This window comes from Haliotis rufescens, unplaced genomic scaffold (genome assembly GCF_023055435.1).
Source record: "Haliotis rufescens isolate VD_foot unplaced genomic scaffold, xgHalRufe1.0.p SCAF_3, whole genome shotgun sequence".
In the NCBI taxonomy this organism is placed as follows: domain Eukaryota; kingdom Metazoa; phylum Mollusca; class Gastropoda; order Lepetellida; family Haliotidae; genus Haliotis; species Haliotis rufescens.
In genome coordinates, this window is record NW_025964001.1 from 30165147 (window position 1) to 30186104 (window position 20958).

Here is a 20958-nt window from a genome sequence, read left to right on the forward strand (position 1 = left end):
AGAATGCCGAGAACATGCAATCAAGAGGCAAAACACAAACAAATAAACAATATAAGAACAAATAAGTATAGGTTTGATCGGAACGACGCCACCCTCTATACTCCTTCTATTGCGTTGAGCTTACTTGTATAAACTCACAAAGAGACTTGGTGGCATGGGGTATATTGGACTTTTTTATGCTATTTTCAAACATTGTAGGTTAGTTCGTCGAGTAAATCTGACGATAACGATACAAATGAACACAGGTTAATAATGTACAAAATATATTTATGTGAATATCTATATGCAGATTAATACATACAAAGTATTATCACATTTGTCATCACATTGTTGCATTCTAAATTCATCAATATGGACTTACAAATTTACAACTTAACAACACCAGTATGCAACTCACTTGAGTCTTATTTTAGAAGATGCAAGGCAACATCGGCATAATGGATCACGTTGATCTCTCCTTTCAACAAGCGCAGTGTTAGAGTTTCCAGTTTCGATTTTCCTGTACTTAAGTTTCTTCAAAGGGCGTTAATGTGTGATAATGTGTTTATAATGTGTTAAAACATTTTAACAATTTTTATATATATATTTGAAAACACTTTATCTATTTGCGGATGCTGTGGTTGTCGTCGGTTCTTGACACAAGTCGTTTAGAGTTGTCGCTGTGGCTCTACAGTCTTTGGTGGTGTACTATTATTTATATTATTTATAACCCACGAGCACGGGTATGGTGCTGACAAACCTAGAAACATAATCAGGGCGAACCGGGATTCGAACCCACAATCATAGGTTTCTGGCGTGCCCAAGGGACGCAACTCTGCATAGCAAATCGTGGCGCCTTAGGCGACTGGGCCACCCGTGCCCCCCTTTAGTCAGAAGCTAGATAGATGTCACATGGCTTTATCAAGTAACATAGTTACAAAGATGCCCCAATGATCAGTTGTTATCCTCTTCCGGTTCATTGATCGAGACACTTTATTGTGCTTCAAACTACCACGAATCTATAATGGTCTTGTATTTGAACGTTCATCTAAAGGTTCTGATACACTAAGCAACACCAACATTTCATAGTTGGCATGTAAATTTGGCCAAGCATTAAGTTTACTTTCCTTTTTTGATAGTTTTTTTAAATGGGGTTATACGTCGCGTCCAAGATTATTGCACTTGTATAGCGATGTGTGTGTGTGTGTGTGTGTGTGTGTGTGTGTGTGTGTGTGTGTGTGTGTGTGTGTGTGTGTGTGTGTGCGTGTGTGTGTGTGCGTGTGTGTGTGCTTGTACTAGTCCGGACTGATGCCGGTTTATAGTGCTAGCTCACTGAGATACCATGCCTCAGTTTAACATGAATACCCCACTCAGACACAGTATACTGACTCCGAGCCGACCAGTCCTTGTTTTAGCCCCTTAATGCCGAGCGCCAGACAGGGTAACAACAAGTACCATCTTTTAACGTCTTTTGGTATGACGCGGCCGGGGATCGAACCCCGGACCTTCCGCTTCCGCTCCGGGCGGACGCTCTACCACTAGACCACGGAGGCGGTCATCTTCGATGATGATCGTCATGGAAGGGATTCTCCCGTCTGGACTTCATTCCCACCAATTCATTGATTCTTCACTGTTCTGGTTGACATCCACCTATTTGGATAATCATTATTGCTTCAGAACAGATGTTGCAAATGGTTGAAGACGTGTAAGTCCAAGCAGGGCTATCTCCTCACGCCTTGGCGTCATGCGAGGTCTTGCTAACCATGGTAGATCCTGTACAGCATTGGTTTGCCTGTTTTCGTACCAGTCTGCTGATTACCGTGTACAGCTACCTGAGGACTGAGGTGACGTTCAATGCTCGTGAAGGTCATGCCTGTCGAATGCATCTAATAATACGCCTTCTTTGCGCCTCTGATAACCTTCTTCTTGCTATGTTCACAGATAATGCTCCAACAATGCAAGCCAGTGATGTTAAATACGGACAGCTAAATGATCGATGAAGATGAGAGTGTCACGATATTCTTATAACTAAGAAAATAAAAATAATATTGGCAAGAACATGTCCTTTATTGAAATTGAGGATTGTTCACTATTGTATAAGACAGCAGAGATTGCCTCTGGAGCAAAGTCTTTTTTATGATAAACTTTTTATAAGACAGACAAACATTTTCAATCTATTGAAGGTCCAGCAACAATAAAAGCCCTGTGTCAGATGGCTTCTCATTCCATAAGTCCTTTTGGGAAGATACTTCTTATTAAGGTCACTGAATTATTGTTACAGTTGGCAGTCTCTCTGTGACACAAAAACAGGGTATTATCACGTGTATACCTACTTCTGATAAGCCTAGACAATATCTTAAGAGTAGGAGATCGATTTCTTTGTTGAGTTGTTCTTAACAACGTTTATCATCTGTCCTTGCTGAACGATTGAAAACTGTTCTCCCCAAATGAGTACAAATCAAACTGGTTTTATGTCTCAGATATATTGACAATAACATTAGATTATTCTATACTCTGCTAAAAGAGAAACGCAAAAGCGATTGCAGATGTATATTTTATAAACTAGTATCTCTTCTTCATAATTCCGTCATGTAGCCAAAGAAGTGATGGTTGGTCCATGATGAACATGGCAATAGCCTCCCTTGCATATAGGAACTTGGAGAATGGCCGTATCAAGATGCATCCCAATCCTCCATAATTATCATATGACTCTTGGGATTGAGCTTCTGAATATCAGTGTCTAGTTCCGGTGAAGTGTCAAGTGGCCCCATATGATGTGTGCAGCACTCCATTAAGTTAAATTGTGGAGTCTTAAGTCCATCACGCATTCATTTGAGAAAAGTGATGGCATTATCTAAATTGTTGCCTAAGTCAAGCATCACCAATTTAGCTGGTAGTTAGTGATATCTCTTGACGAACGTGTTCCTGGGGGGAGGGCTCCATGAACCTCTATGCGGAGGTCTTTAGGAGAGGAAGCCGAAGATGTGATTCGGCTGGCTTATCTAGTCGTACGATTACTGAATGAGGAATTATAGAGTATATGGGCGTAAGGTCAGGCTTCTAAAAAGAGTCTGAACCTTCCCTAACAGAGAGTTACGGATTGTTCGATGAAGGGACCTTCGTTGTTCCCTTCGAAACATGCTCGAAAGACGCAGACTTAGAGCGCATATCGCGTATCCGAGCACACTTATGTCTGTAGAGTTAAAAGTTCTCATCAGCTAAGTTTCAACAATGTTCACATCTGTCTAACCAGGGACATACACCATGGCAGTCACTGCACGTAATGTGTGGATCACGTGTAGAAAAAGTTGGTCACAAACCTTCCTTTCCTTTCTGTTCATATTTACAAATAACTCTAGAACTCAAATACCCAAGAGTAAGTTTTTATTCTCCTTCAACTCAAATCACGATAAGAAAGAGAATGAATTGGCAGGTCAGATCACATGTTCAGGCAGCACAAGATCCATGCTTTGCAAGTGATAGTGGTGACCATTGTCACAGCTGGGATAAGCTCGAGTGAGGCGTTTTTTTAAAGCTGGAAACTGGTTCAAGGAGTGTTTCCGCTCTAGGATTGGCTGAGAACAGAGAAATGCAAAGTGTGAGGCAGGATAAGTTTACAAATATGCCAAATTTCAACTTCATCAATTATGCAGTAACATGCAAAGGAGAAGATATTTTAGAGGATGGTAAAAGTGCCAAGGCCAAAGTTGGGGTTACAGGGGGTCACTGGGTCATGTATCCAGTATTAGGTCGTGTTACAATAAAGTGACCAATCTTTGATGTGCTGTAGGTCCCTTAATTTACCTTTGATCCACCACGTAAAGCATTATGTTGCAATATGTCACATAAATGTTTAAGATTGCAGTCACTATGATTTTTTCACAATTTATTCAATATTTGAACATCTTTTTAGGCCTACCTGTACTATCAACAAATTAACTTACTTCATACTTAATACTAACAATTAGAGTTACCTGCTTTTCAGTGGGAACCTCTCCGGCCTTACCTGTCCTTTGTTGTTAAATGCAATCAGCAATATCCAGCTATATGCAACGGTCTTTAAATTATCGAGTCTGGGCCAGACAATACAGTGATTGACATCATGAACATCTATTTAAGCAATTGGGAGCGAGTCTGACCACCCAATCACGTTAGGCATCTCTTACAACAAGCATAGTCGCCTCTTGCGGCAAGCATGGGTTGCTGAAGACCTATTCTACCCCGGATCATCAAGAGTACAGAGGGCACCGGTGGCCCTGTCGTCTAAGGCGATATGATTCGCTGTGCAGAATTTGTGTCCCTTGGGCACGCCAGAAACCTGATTGTGGGTTCGAATCCTGGTTCGCCCCGATTATGTTTCTAGGTTTGTCAGCACCATATCCGTGCTCGTGCTCGTGGGTTTCACCAAAGTGGTAAACGTCTGAGACCTGCATCACTTCGGGCTTTCCTCCCACATTAAGCTTACATGCCAGGGTATAACTGGAATGCTGTTAAAAGCGGCGCTAAACCCAACTCACTCACTCACTCACTCACTCGTACAGCTTATGTCTGGCAACCACATATGGTAGCCCAGCAGTGGTAGTTGTTATTTGGGCTGGCAGCAGTAGTTGCCACATATGCTTTGCAATGGTTGTTGCCATTTTGGTCAGGAAACATTGTTGCCACATATGCTACCAGGCCAGCAGCTGTTCAGTAAATACTCAAAAGTACAATACCAATGTGGCATCTCGTGAGATAATTTCTGCATTATTACTTAAAACTCAATTCTAATGATGTAAACAAAATATGATGTCATCATAAGAAAATACATGCCAAAGTTCAGCTCTCTCAGTCTGCCAATTTTAAAGAAAAAGAAGTTTACAGAGCCAAAATATGAATTTTAAGAGAATTTAACAGCATGATCAAAACAAGGTCATGATATTATAAACAAAGAGCCCCAGAACTGATCCCACAAATGGCTAAAAGAGAGACCAAATTTGTAAAAAAATTGCAGAGAAATAACCAAAAATAGTATTTTCAATATGGCTGTCACGAAAAACAAAACACGATATATACCTTCAGATGAGCTAAAAAGTCAAAGTAATAATATGGTCTGCACATATTCATAAAGTTACAACTGTTTGTGATAGATTTCGATGTGATTTAAAAAATTCTATTAAAAACTTAAATTTTTTCCTGTTTTGTTAAACAAATAAATTGAGATTTTCTTTTCATTTTCCTGGAATGAAGCTGAATTCCATTGTATTTTCACAAATCATATTAATGTTTCATATTCTTTAACCTTGTAGTTTGAATGAAGACATTAGAGATTTTTCAGAAGGTCTTATTATGTTTATTCTAATATATGCCATGAATAATTTCATTTTAGAGTATGATGCAAGATCAGCCATAAGCATATTTGAACCTTTGGTCCTGATGAGCTAAATAAATAAGACAAACAAATATCACATCAGTTATATAAATTTATATATCATTCATTTGGTGTATCTGTTCTGGTGGCATGTCATCAACTTCTTTTTGACTCCTCCATAATCCACCAATACCAAACATATAGTAGTTGCAAATAACTTGTATTTACACTCAACATATTTGATTTCCAATATAACTTGCTCTGCCAGTAACATGTCTCCTGATAGTAACAAGGAAGCAACCATTGATATTTGTTATGACTCAATGCGAGGTTCGAAATTAAGCAGGAGAGTCAAGGGATCCTTGTAAGAATGCTAATGTTAAAAGTTAAAGATTTACATTCCCTAGATTCAAATTCCATCTTAATTTCGAACACTGTTGCACGCATGGAAACATACTCGTAACACATGGATTTATTACATTTCTTCTGCTGACTGACAGATATCATAGAAAAACATAAGATTCATTCTGGTCATTAACCCGCTGGATGCCAAGTTATTTTTCTGATGCACACTTTCATAATATCTGAAAGTGACCAATGTGCGAGAATAGTGCTCACACAGCACTGGATCTACCTCCGGCTATAAAATTATGCAAAGATGGTGGATATTAAATTTCCTACCTGATGGTGTAAATTTATGATACTGAAAATATTAAACTGGTATGAAAAACGGACACTGCTGTGTGTTGTCCGATATATTGTTATGCAAAAGAAAATCCTGCAAATTTTTCACACCATTTTGTTCGAGTTTTTTTTAAGCCTTTGATGATGTCAGAGAAAGACAACATTAGTATGTTGATGAATATATATCTCACCTAAATTTCAATCATAGAATGAAAAATCTAGATTTGTTATGACACAATGACTGTTTTTACCAAGTAAATGATGTCTTGAATAGAAAATGCACCTGTCTGGCACCAATGGTTATTCATTAACCTGTTTATATGAAAATAAATTAAAATCTAAACACTGCAAAGGAAATATGTACATGTTGCAGTTACATTTACATTTCATCTTCTAACACTTGTCTTAAGATAAGAAATATCACTTCTGACTTCTTATGTAGACTATGTGCAAAGAAATTGGAGATTATCAAAGGTTAAAAAATTGTGTTGCCTTAATCTATGTATGATATAATATCGACACAAATATCCATAGTGAAATTAATTGCGTGAAAAGATATGTAACAGATACGCAAAATTAATTTCATTTGGAATCTGTAAGTGTTCTTTTATTCATCCGGCCCCAAAGAAATTACCAAATATGTACAACAATGTTGACGTATGACATCACAATGGGTGACCAACTTTTACAAAGTGGCGTGTTCACCTGCACATCAGTGCTCAAGATTTTACGAAGGGACTTTCATTGATTCTGGGATCGTATATATACATAAAATGTGTCATGTAAGTTAAAGCAATCAAAACCATTCTGACATCCGGAGCATTATTTGTTTTTATGTTTTTCCTTGTAATCAAGAGAAATAGTCAGAAACTTTGTCGACTGAGCATCATTTTGTATCAGTCATGGCATCATGCAGGACAGAAACTCAGACAATTTCTGTTGATTCTAAGAAATAATTGTAATGTATCTATTTTCTTGCTACAAAACTCTTCCCATGCATATTCTAAAAATATTGAGCCAATGTATGCAATGAATAGATAAATGGATCTCTCAAAACAGGAGAAAATGCAACACAGTTAAAAATCTGAATTTTGTTTTGTTTACATTTCAGACAAGTTTGGTTTCAATTCTCTGAGTAAATATTTGATATAACTTTTATAAAAATGCACTAATGCTGTTAACAGTGATTTAGTAATGTGGAAAAATTGTCGAGATTTACAATGTACCCAATTTTCTGGGGTCATAATTTCATAATTTTTGTTTGCCTAAAATGACAGTTTCTAATGTCACAGAACAGAATCTGCTGCAGAATACCTAACAATGAAGTGTAATTGTGTGTACGTGGTGTATTTTGAGTTTTATTGGTGTTCAAAGTGAGGGCTGAAGGTGTGGGTGGAAGAAGAAGGACAAGTATGTCACTCTGGCATCCAGAGGGTTAAAGGCCTACAGCCGGCTAGTTTGACAGATCACAGTGCATAGTGTATTTTGGACATTTCATATCCTAGAAATGTACAATGTTCAGTGGTTGTAACTGTATTCATATATTATGTTGACAGACTTGTCAAATGCACGACATCAGAAATATCAGCAGCTCACAGTGGAAGAGTACATTCTTCTGAAATACAATATTCACCAAACTTTGATGGTCACACATTATAAATAAGGCTAAAAAATAAAAATCTTGGTTCTCAGGCACCACCTGCTTCATCACAAAGTCCGCCGCACGTTTCATTTTTATTTCCATTTTTAAAAATAAATAAAAATCCTTAAATATTCCAAATCCAACAGTAATCAAATACTGTATTCCACTATTTTACTCATCAAGGAACACATTTATGTAGGGAGGCCCTGTCCCAGGTTGACTGTACACAACTTTTTATTTGGTTGAACAACTTTTTATTTGGTTACATTCTTTAAACAACAACAAAAATGACACCGCCCACCCGCACTATATTTTAAAAAACCATTGCCTGAGAACCAATTCTTTTATTTTATTAAGCCTAATGTCACTGTGTTTAATATCATTGGGTAGGAGTGACTGACGTGATGAAAGGAATGCGACATATAATGTAAAGCACATATCAAAAAGTGTAAAGATAGGGCATCAAATACAACATTACAAACGTCATTCTCATACATGTAGTTCTGGAAACCTTTACTTAGCGATGGAATTAAATTCCATCACATTAGCATCAGCAAATGTATACTCACTGACAAAAGAAATGCAAATGCGATACATATTGTTTAATATATGAAGAAACACTCATATTCAAGAGATATTAGTTTGGTTCGATGCACAAATTAACATACTGTTATGTTGTGTGAACCAATGCTCATGAACGCTGCACATGTGACGTCATAGATCCATGACTCAAGATGCTCTGTCTGTCTCATGCAGGGGCGGTCGGGTAGCCTAGTGATTAAAGCGTTAGATCGTCACGCCAAAAACCCGGGTTCGATTCCCGACATGGGTACAATGTGTGAAACCCATTTCTGGTATCCCCCGCTGTGATATTGCTGGAATATTGCTAAAAGCGGCGTAAAACCATACTCACTCACTGTCTCATGCAGGATTAGCGTGTAAAGTCTGGAAAACGTCAGCACAACGTGATTAGAATAAAGACACTGTGGTAACACTTGACTGATTCTTAGTTTTGTCATTAAGTGGTACACATTGGAAACACATACTTAACGTACATATTTCCCTATATGTTTCGATGGTTCGCATTTCTTTTGGCATTGAGTATAGGATAGAAAGTATTTCGGTGACTTCATCTGGATTTTACTGTTTTAAATCCATCCAAACTGCATAATACCAGTACATGTAAGGATTTTTGGTATCTACTCCTGTCTGTGTGCAAGAATCACAGTGTTTTGTGAACCGTTTCTCTCTCGTTCAATCTCATCCATGTCAATAAGCCTTGACATGCGTTGTGTGCCCTCTGTTGGCAGCAGAAGACCCTGTACTTGTAATTCATCCACATAGTCTTTCATCAGATGCGCTATCTGTGATGCCTGAAAATATGCCAAAGTATAAATGTTACCATGGATTGTAATAAGAGTTATCAGTGACTACAAACTGATGACTGTAACAAGGCTTTCATATTTGACAACTTTACACGGACAATTTGTACACGTTGTTCATCTAAAAAAGGACTGTAGTTCACATGCTTATATATTCAAAGGCATATTAATAATGTCTGCAGTAGTCTCCATCAGTTATCTAACAAACTCAAACAGTCATCATTCTGTATAAGAAAAGATAACATTATAAGTTGTAGCAGGATCACTCTGGGCAGATGGGGTTTTATGCGTCCCTCGTTACGTTTTATACCACTCGCACACGGGTGAGGCCAAGCCTTCCACTATTGTTCTTGCAACTGTTTCTTTGCAGGACGTCCATCTGTTGACCAAATTATTTTCACAAAGTCTCAGGGTGGTAACCTTTGATGCGTAATCCACTAAACTGTTGTTGTTTTACCTGAGGGGCCATCTTGTAAGTTAGTTCACCAACTTTCAGTTTCATATAATGCAGTGAGCGATGAAATTTGATATTTCTAAATATGTTCAAAACTATTGAACATGTGTATATGTTTTATTTTATAATCAACAACCATAGGCTACCTAAATGTTCTACCTTTGTTTGCTATATTGATAAATGAAAGCTTTCATTTTGTATACTCATGGTGATGTAAAGCAAGGTTGCGTATTGTCGCCACCGTTATTCTCTGGTTTTATTTATTACCGGGTTGACAAAATTAATGACCTGAACAGTGGTGTCAAAATTGATGAATCTATGCCGAATATGATACACAAGTGTTGGGGTAGAAATAGTGAGATGGATGTAGGGATATGGTGTGTTGTGTACGCATGTCAGGTGTATGGATTCACAAAGAATGGCATAGAAATAGTGAAATATATGTGCCTGTATGCGGGTATATGTGTAGATACATGAGGGGACATGGAGACCTAGGGTCGAATGGGTGGGTGTGCTTGTATTTACTTTTCGTGTTTCTTTTTCATCTAAACATGTTTTGTGCTTCTTGAAGGTTGTTTCGGCTGGGCACTGTACATATCCACCCCGAAATATCTAGTATTTTATGTGCTGTACAATGCTTGATTCTTAAACAAAAATCCTCATCTTTTTCTTTATCTTAAATAAAACAACTAATTTGGTGAACACTTAATTATTAGCTCTTTGCTTTGGTGATGAACCCCCTCTTAATCCAGGTTAAGCAAGACACCTGCTAGACGGATTTCGACAAAAATTCGCACAACATCGCATTAGGGGATTCGTAAGTATTCAGTTGGTCACCGTCCTACAAATAAGCCGTTTCTTTTTCATCCTTGTAAATTACTCTCACAAGTCCTCTACCTGTCTTAGAGCACAGCCAAATACTCACATTTCATGAAAAGCATATGGACAGCCCAGGCATTAATCTTAAAGTATATGCACATGATGCTCAAACAAATAATTTGGTTGGAAGTTGGAGAACATGATTAGGATAATTGTACTATACATGACAAATTCCCATCTGATCGGAGCCTTTAGCTGTGCTCGAACTACTGGCTGAGTACTTACGAGGGATGAAAACAAAGGTTCAGCAGTTTTGATAAATAAAGGGAAGTAATTTGGGAGAACATTTTAGACGTAATGGCTATTTTCTTCAAGCCAAAATAGCCTTCTTTCAATGTTCAAATGGAAAACTCACCTGGTTTGTATTAAACATGAACTTTGTTCCCTTGGCAACATGACCAATGACTATCATGATGCTTTTGATGGCAGGACTCGAGTGAACGATCTCTGAGTAACTGTAGGCAGCGAGCACTCTCTACAAAATAATCAACAACTTCAGTGGACAGGCTGCTATATTAGTACACTTTATTCTTGATGTAATTTTATGAAGGTGGATATCAACTTTCCTTTGTCCAATATCAAAATACAATCACTTACAAGTAACCAAACATAATTATGTTCCATTTGAGAGTTTTCAAGCTACACATGGCTATTACAAAAAGTTGATACATAATATTGTTAATATGGATATTGAAGGCTATTGGAAAGTTGATTTCACGAGAAATATGAACACCATGACTGCTGAAATAGACAGCACATATATACTAGACTTAGTCAACAGGTTAACACTACATACAAACTAGGGGTGAATACATACAGCAAGGTCATGATACAATACCTATCACGATACACAGGCCACGATACAATATGTATCACGATACACATATTTACGTCAAATCGCCTGGAAACTTCTTGACAAAAAATATTTCAGGGCAGGTTCAAAAGGAAAAGCTAGCTGTAGACACATGTTCGTTGTGGCTATATTTGTAGTGAACTTGAAACATTAATTACAACACATTTTGCGATATCTCACTGACAAAAACGCCAGGGGTCAAACAAATAGTAAGTAATTTCTTTCAGCAAGTGTATCATCTTGTAACGATATTGAAAAAAGGTATCGTGTATTTTTGGCACAGGCTGTTTTTACAATTTGGTTGCATGTTTGAAATTGGAAGAACAAAGTGTGCAGGTCAAAAGTACAAAAGGGTAAACACAAATCTTCAAATAATCTGCTATACCAAAAGATAAATTTGGGAGTTTGAGGAAAGATCACCTAAGAAAAATACATCCTATGAGATAATTTCCTCGCAGACAGACTAAACCTTTTTAGGTTCATTGATATTAGTAGCTTCATGGTTTTATATGGTTAACTGCAGACTATTCAAGAAAAGTCTCTTTGTAAATTAATCATATTTTGATTGTCATCTTGTCCACATTTTTAATTTATCTAATCCTCTCTTGTTGGCATAACCCATGAAAACGTTACTTACAAAGGTCTTGCTCTCCAGAAGATGTATTCCACCTTGGTCAACAGCCAACAGAAGAGTTTTGGGAAGGACAGATGTATATGTTTGCTGAAACAAAATTCCACTTTCTGTTTATTCTGGATACAGATAAAGTTCATGTGAGAAATGGATTCTACATTACGTAATGTATTATTGTTGACATGTCAACAGAAAACATCTTGTCAGTTAATTCATAAATAAATCAAGAGTAATCTGATGATGACAAAAAAATACTTTGAAACTATTTACCCCAACTTCGAAGACTGTTGCACCAAATAGTTGCCAGGCCATGAGGACCTGAATGAAGGACAAGACGGCACTCTGGGGACTCATATCCAGCACAGTTTTGTGAGTCGTGGAGATATCTTCAAGTCTTATCATCATCCTCAAATCCCTTGGTAGTATTCTCACCACAGAGCTGGAAATAAATAAAAAACACCATAAATCATATAATGAGTCAGTGAGTTGGGTTTAATGCCACTTTTAACATTATTCCAGTTATATCGCGGCGTGTCAGCTTAATGTGGAGCAAAGCCCAAAGTGATGCAGGTCTCAGACGTTTACCACTTGGGTGAAACCCACGAGCACAGGTATGGTGCTGACAAGCCTAGAAACATAATTGGGGCGAACTGGGATTCGAACCCACAATCAAAAAAAGGTTTCTGGCGTGCCAAAGGAATGCAACTCTGCACAGCAAATCGTGGCGTCTTAGAAGACTGGGCCACCCATGCCCCATAAGTCATTTAGACAGGTCCATGAAATCAAATGAATTATCATCACAACCAGGACTTCTACTGAGGTTCCAATATCCCCTAAACTCTCCTGGATATGTAGTCATCAGTTAAATATGTCAACAAAGTATGTTGCTATCAGCATTGCTAATCAGATATTTTCGGCATAGCTACTGACAACAAACGTATAAACATAAATATGCAGAGACGTTTGCCCCATGATACAAACAAAGATTTACAAGAGTATGATATATTCCCGCCCAAGCCCCCCCCCACCCCACAATCTTGTGCAATTTGGAAAAGGAGTTTGGCTACTCATACACCACTTTTGACACACACCAGACAATACACATGATGACCCATGGACAACTGGACAAACAGGCCAGGACAGAAAAATTACACAAGAATTTCAGTCAGGTGAGCTAAATAATTATAGAATATTTTAACTGATCATGACTGATGTGGCTTGATGAGCATACAATATTCAGCACTTGCCTAATGTGTAAACAAAGTTTCTCAAAGAAATGTGAAGTGTGCTCTTGAAGGAAACTTTACTTTAATACAACATTTATCAGACTTGTTGCCTTAGAAGTGCATCAATTTTCTTAATTTCCTGAATAACAAAAGGTACCAGTTCGGCACATGTACGACATGTTTCTAAAGTATCACAAAGAAATATTTACTGGTTTGTGAGTTATGCTCAGGAAACAAACATTACGGATGGACGTAGAGCCCATTTCTATACCCACTTCCAAATAATGTTTTGGCAAGGGACAACCACCTTAAATTCTGCTTGACTACACTGGCCATACCTGTAATCAATCTCTCCACTCATGTCCTCGATCTCCGACTGAACTTTTAAAGCACACAGGTGAACCTGAAATAATAGTTTTATGAACATTAATTAAGTATCTACCTCTAAATGAAAATAGACCGTTTTCAAGATATGCTCCAGAAACGGAATACCCTTTACCATAGTTCCTCAAAGCTTCTAAAGTTTTTACATTATTTCCAAACCTTGACCTAAATAAAGACAACTTCTTAAGATCCAACAATTGTCAAATCTCAGGCTTGTACAAGTAAAAATAGTTACTAATGACACAAGCATATTCCACAATAACCTCTAAGATGACCCTGACCTTTGATAGCTAGCCTCAATGCAGTAGGATTTGTAACCCTACATGCAAATATAAAGATTCGGTAGCAGTAACCATGCCTCACAAACTGACAATGACACGACCATGTTTTACATGTCTTATCTTGACCAAAAACTTTTCAAAGCAGGGCGACCATGCTAGAACAGTCACATATCACATGATGCATGAAATGATACATGTAAAAATCCTTTTAGAGAAAGCGTAACCACAAACATTTTGGGGAGAATGTTCTTGTGATCTAGACTTGACCTTCTCAGTGCACATGCTAAAAGAACTCCCCAGGTCCACATGGAGTAGATCCATTGAAGGATATCCTCTATGTCAAAATTCTTTGTGCCACATTCAAGAAAAAAATGATACATCTACTTTTGACAATTTCCTTGACATACATGCACTTGACATTTGATGTGGTAGGGTTTGATGAGAAACATGCAAATCCAAACGTTCAATGCCTGTAGAGGTAGGTTCACAAAAACCTGGACTGTGACCTTGACCTTTGATTAACCTCTATTAAAACTCTTTCAAAGATTGGCCTCAACCCAAAAAAGTAATTTCTAGATGTTGATTGATGTTTCATGTTTACGACTTGATTTGATATTCAATTTTGTGGTTTGATCATACAAACCACACAAATGCTAGCAGGGTCATTGTTTCAGAATTTTGTTTACCTTTATCCCCCTAGTTTTCAAAAAGGCATTCTGTTGCATGTCCCTGTATAAAGAGCATCAACCAAATATGGACAACAGGTGCCTTGTATAAAAGCAAGTGTACCACTAACAGAAAATATTCTTCATGGAATTGATTTGGCAACAGAGAATGAATGTTAACTGAAGCCTGCCAAGTTGCATACAATGCATGTCAGCACAAGACAGCCACAAAGTTAATGCAGTTAATCTTTATATTATGTCATCATTAACTGGTATTATGATTGATTTGGTCCTTCGTTGCCAAAATCCTACCTGATAGATGCAAACGTCTGACTTATACTAAAGAATTAATGTGCCTAACATCTTCTGACAATTTTTCACATATATGGAAAAGAACTGGATGGAATCACTAATGGTTCATAAGCCCATTATGGGATACTTTAAGAGTAAATAGTCATGATTATAGACAAACAAGTATCACTGGAAAACTTACAGCATCTTGAGTGGAAAGAGGTTTTCGTTTTTCAAACACATCTTCGAGCAGCTGGTGAAACACAAGATCGCACTCCACAGGGTCCCCAGAGTTAATGTAAGGCTTGATAAACAACCGTTTCTGTAAGCATAGATTGATTGGATTAATGTACACATGTATACATGTACAATAGTTAAATCAGCAACATCAGTGCCACAACACTGTAGCTCAGCTGTACATGTAGACAACAGAAAAGTTGATGTCAGCATTGAGAATTGCAATGTTTGTGGTGTACTTACACAGCCAACAAAGAAACGTAAGGCCAAAAGTGTAAGCAAACTATAATAAGCTAAATGCTGGACGATACAAAACTTTAACTATGTTATATGGTACTGTATTTTATTGTTCAACAGTGATTGTAATTGTGTTACGTTGTTTATTTTGGGTTTCAGTAGACGCTCATTGTAGTTTGTTTGGACAGTGATTAGTTGTCAGGAAGTTACTATATTTAGATTCTAGTCTGATGTACAACTTCCAGTTTGGTATACCGCGGACAGTGATAGTATGTTCTAGTACCAATGGACTGATGAGGGCACTGTCTGTGGCTGGGAAGGTTGTGTATAAGGAGAAATATAGAAAAAATGTTTTCACTTGCTTCATTTATGCATGCCATCAGTTATATTGTCACAGGTGGAATGTTTTCAATACATGTAACTACCGGCTCCCTGGTTGGTTTGTGTGTCAGTAGGACACTAGGTGCTGATGTTCCTCTGGAGATGAAGCTTCTTATCAAGCCACAGATCCTTGACAAGTTCAAAAAGCTCATCCAAATAGGTGTTTGTTACAGAGAGATTGAACTTGGAGTGTAACGATGTATCAACTACCAATATAATGCAATCGTTAGCCCTGCGATTGTACTATACATCAATAGGAATAAGGGTGAAGTAGCTCCCAATAAAACTGGCTGTTCTCTTTCCATCCTTACTTTGAAAATAAGCTTCAGGTCCTTGACAGCTCCACTTCGTGACAGTCTTTCCCACTTGCTCAGTGTGTCAGACAGTCTTTCATCCACTGCCATGCATCTCTCTGAAAAAATACACACATTATTAATTGGTCTTTTAAATTTTCTTAATATCTCCTTATGCAAAATGCAGAGTGAGAGGTGTTTAATAGGCTTTGCCTGTTCACAATCCCATTCCTTCTTTTTGGAAATATATATTGTTTATATCAAAATGCAGAGTCATTGTGTTCCAATTTGAAAGTGCAATATGTTCCAAAATTTCAAAAAGAATCCAGGTAACTATTGGCCAGTTAGTCTCACATACAGCACAACCGCCATGTTCACTATGTTTCACTATGTTTCACTATGTTTCACTAAAGTCGAAAGGAGTGATTTTTCCATCACTAAATTTCATCAATGACTGCTTGGTTGCAGATTCCAAGCCAGGATTTGACCATTAGTTTATTTTAAGTTTTGGAGGGTTGATGAAATTGAGCTAAAGTGTATTAAGCATAAAAAGTAACAGAGAAGGTTTCAGGACTGTGGCTCTGTTGCCAGGAGATGTGTTTGTGTGATGTTACAAATGACATGTTTAATGGGTTTTTTTGTTTTTGCTTTGTTTGTTGTTTAACGCTGCATTCAGCCATATTCCAGCTATATGATGGTGCTAGAGTTTAATGAAATATATGAATCAAAATATAGCTGAAATAGCAGGTATATAATATAAAGTCTTTATCATTTGCACAGAAAGTTCAATCAGTTTCATTTTATAAAGTCAAAATACAAGGCATTTTATTTATGAAGCCCTCTGTCATTTTGATATCAGTCTTAGTAGCTGAATCTCATTATAAGTACAAATATTACTGGCCGCTGAGCCAAACACACACCTACCTGAACCACTCATTACTTCATACATAGCAAACCCTTCAGCATCTGATCGCATTCCAATTTTCACCTTTATCATTTTGGTGAGCTGAAACAAATTTGTTGAAATTGATTAACACTGACAAGAAAAGGAGTCACTGTGACAGGCGATATCATGGAGACTTGTTATTCATTTTAATACACATATTAATGGACTTTCGAAGTCAACAGAGTCTAAGCTGTGTGAGGTCCAGCTGAAAAAGAAATTGTTCCAACCAGTTGTGTGGCTAATCTCATCACACAGTGCCTAGACCACGAAAGTGATGACGTCACAGAACCTCATATTACTGTGAGTGAGTGAGTGAGTGAGTGAGTTTGATTTTACGCCGCTTTTAGCAATATTCCAGCAATATCACGGCGGGGGACACCAGAAATGGGCTTCACACATTGTACCCATATCGGGAATCGAACCCGGGTCTTCGGCGTGACGAGCCAACGCTTTAACCACTAGGCTACCCGACCGCCCCGAATGAAGAAGGAAGTAATGAGGGCTTCATTTATTGTAGGCAGAAGGGAGCATGTCCAGATGGGAAATAAGAAGGCTTTTTGCGTCGGGATGAAAGAATGATAACTGGCTAAGTTGCAAATATTCTAAATATTAGATTAAACAAACTGCTTTCAATCCAGTGAGCTCACCTTATAATAGAAATTAAAAAAAATTATTCACCTCAGCCTGTTATCACATGGCATTATCACACAGTTGATGCAATAAAGGTTTTGTATATCCAAAATTATGGGCTGATGTGGTGGCCATATTGATTTTTTTATAATGAAAAGCATGCTCTTGTAGACAGGGACATGAAGAACAAGATGAGATTTGATATGTTCAGTAGTCTAGAAGAACAGGGCTCGATATTAGGAACTTGATTTAACTTGCACCAGGTGCATGTTGGTATGAAAAGCTCATTGCACCAGACAAAACCAGGTTGCACCCTGCTCTCATAAAGTTATCAATTTGAAATATATATACATAAGCTAGTCTAAAACAGTAAAATCTCTGATGAATGTGTCATGTGTCATGAATTGCACATACTACAGCAATTAGTTATGTAACAGTATGGTAAATAATGCTTAGATATACCGAGTGTGTCCAAAGGTAATAAAAAGATTTGAATTTTCTTTTGACATGCACTTGATGCATGTAGACATTATTAAGGCTGCATTGTTCAATTATAGGTTGCACTGGTGCATGTTTCATATAGTCAAATCAAGCCCTGAAGAAGATAGGTTTCTGTGTGCAGTGCCAACAAATAATGCCAAAAGCACACTTTGAAGACATGAAGGGGAGATAAAAATGAACACAATAGTGCTTTGAATTCAGTTGCTTTAATGAAATTTCTTGCACAACAAATTACTTCATGACTATTTTCTCACATTGTTCAGGGAGGTAAAATTTCAGAACTATACCTGTGAGTTAAACATACCTCTCCACATACTGCTGCAGAATCAAACTCGATGATACGATGTTCACCATTCAGGAAGTACATATGCTCGGTCACAGGCCGTCTATAAAACACCCAAAAAGCATATAAATATCATTTACATGATCCAGGTTTGTTGTATGATAAATGCTTGTCATAGGCAGAATAGTCCAGGTTTGTTGTATGAGAAATGCTTGTCATAGGCAGAATAGTCGAAATGATTTGTTATGTGAATCTCTCTCACACACACACACACACACACACACACACACACACACACACACACACACACACACACACACACACACACAAAAACACACACACACACACACACACACACACACACACACACATATATTGTTTACATCCTGCAGAACAGACCCATGAAGATCCAGGGTAGAATAGGTCTTCAGCAACCCATTCTTGCTGTAAAAGGCGACTAATCTTGTCGTAAGAGGCGACTAACAGGATCGGGAGGTCATGCTTTCTGACTTGGTTGATGCATGGCATCATATCCCAATTGTGTAAATCATTGCTAATGATATCAACCACTTGATCGTCTGGTCCAGACTCGATTATTTCAGACCGATGTCATATAGCTGGAATATTGCTGAGTGCTGCATTAAAAAATAACCAAACAAATCCTACAGAACATCTTCCTCACCTCTGAACTGTGCAGTGAATTTCTTGTTTAGATGGTGGGAATGTTCTTCTTTTTGCATCCGAGGTTCTTGAAAGAGTCTGAAAAAAGTGAAAGTCGTCTATTGCTTATGCCTAAAAAAGCAGCCGCAATCTCAAACATGTCCTCAGTGCACAACACTTGCCACCAGAAAAAAGTATCTTGAACTATTTGGATCAAATACTACTGAACTATACATCAATTGGGGGGGGGGGGGCACATATGATGGACAGTATTGTACAGTATTTATGTAGCAATGAAATGATTTACCCTCCCTTTTTGGAGAAAAAAAATCAAAATGGAAACATACCTTAAAGCAGAATCTTGCAAATTTGCCTTCTTCTGTTGTGGTGTCAAGAGAACACTTCTTCAGATGCACCTGCAAGTATTTCAGCACTCTTGTATTAGCTGGAGCCATCACCCCAGCTGCCACACACATTAGTTGCCAGCATCTACGATTAACTTGACTGTTAGGATCTGAAAGACATTGAAATAGAGACAATTCAACCATTTACCATGGATACATAGTAACCATTCCTATATGTAAAAAGCCCAGAAAAATCAGACAACACGATAGATAACAAACTTGATAACGATACATGTACAGTCATAATAGAAAGTGTTCATTGTACATCTGGACTGTTAATGCCGATTTTATAGTGCTAGCCCACTGGGATACAACGCTGCAGTTTAACATGAATACCCCACTCAGATACAGCCGACACACTGAGCCAACCTGTCGTTGCTTTAATGCCGGGCACGAGACGGGGCTACGACAAGTACAGTCTTTCAACATCTTTTGGTATGATGCGGCACCGGTTTACCCTAATGCAGAAATCCTGCATATTTGATGCAATCTAAATGGAAAATATGCAATATAATTTCTCCACTGCATCAGTCATGACACAGATCGTTCAGATTGTCAAAAAGAACTAATTGCACAATACTGTCAGAATATTAAGATTAAGTAATCATTCACGCTTTTTCGGTCCGGCTTTTTCCCCACTGAATTAACAAAAGCATTTTGTTTTGATACAGGTGTCTGAATGTTTGCACCACTAATTACAGGTTTATAATTATCTAAATATTGCGGAAAATAATCCCATTAGTTCTTGTTAAGCAGAAAAACCCTTAAAAAGGCAAGATTTATACTACAGGTAGTCCTTATGATACCTTAACTATTGGGCAGTTTGGCAAGGACTATAGGACTAGTGCCAATTTCTAACACTTATGTTATTCAAGTTGGTATTTACAGCAACAATTGGTATCCTGTAAAGCTGAAGGTGTGTTATCTATTTTAGATAGCAGCACTGCATTTACACCAACTTGTGGTATTTTCTCACTTACAAAAATATTTGTAAAAATCTTTCAATACCTTCAGAGTTGTCAGTAATTTTTGGTATGTGATTTGTATTCCTAGTTCTCATTCACATAGCTGTTTTCACCTAGAACCAGTGTAGCCTCTTACCACAAGCATAGTCGCCTTTCACAGCAAGCATGGGTTGCTGAAGACCTACTCTACCCCGGATCTTTACGGGTCAAGTCATCAGTGTGAAGATATACCATGGGTAACAATTTCAGGTGGCACCGCCAGAAACGGTAACTGTCAGGTTTTACACTGGAGAGCAGGCGCTTGGTTGGACTTGTCACAAGACTAGAACTAATAAACCTCATCATAACACAAAAGTGTTATCTATTATCATTAAACAAGGATACAAGTCTTTGTTATAATTGGCAACACTTAGTGGGGAGGGAATGGATGATAGGTCACTGTGTCAGTCATCACTTGTCATAGATAAGTATTGATATAATATACCAATATAATGCATGAGACTTAAAAACAATACATGTAGATAAAGTCATTTCAGATGAAATGAGAAACATACTGTGGGAATGACCTTCACTGTTACCTTGACCATATACGTAGGTCACTCAACCTTTTCAGATCTGGGCCCACCTCTAAGCAAGACCCATTACATGATGCAGATTATTAGTGATGTTAGGAGGGAGGGAGAGGGAGAGGGAGAGGGAGAGGGAGAGAGAGAGAGAGAG

General features: G+C 37.8%; 1 protein-coding gene across 1 annotated transcript in view; it reads right to left on the minus strand.

The window, feature by feature from the left end:
• Positions 1-8536: 8536 nt before the first annotated feature.
• The window catches only part of LOC124145672 (unconventional myosin-VIIa-like), a 103232-nt gene continuing 90810 nt past the window's right edge, over positions 8537-20958 (minus strand). The window contains exons 32-42 of the mRNA XM_046515543.2: positions 19217-19383; positions 18892-18968; positions 18231-18312; positions 16774-16855; positions 15868-15968; positions 14904-15023; positions 13419-13483; positions 12125-12293; positions 11861-11944; positions 10726-10845; positions 8537-9028 (exon numbers count right to left, since the gene is read on the minus strand). Of these exons, the coding sequence (XP_046371499.2) occupies positions 8855-9028; positions 10726-10845; positions 11861-11944; positions 12125-12293; positions 13419-13483; positions 14904-15023; positions 15868-15968; positions 16774-16855; positions 18231-18312; positions 18892-18968; positions 19217-19383 (1241 nt within the window). The 3' untranslated portion in view covers positions 8537-8854. The remainder of the gene's footprint in view (positions 9029-10725; positions 10846-11860; positions 11945-12124; positions 12294-13418; positions 13484-14903; positions 15024-15867; positions 15969-16773; positions 16856-18230; positions 18313-18891; positions 18969-19216; positions 19384-20958) is intronic.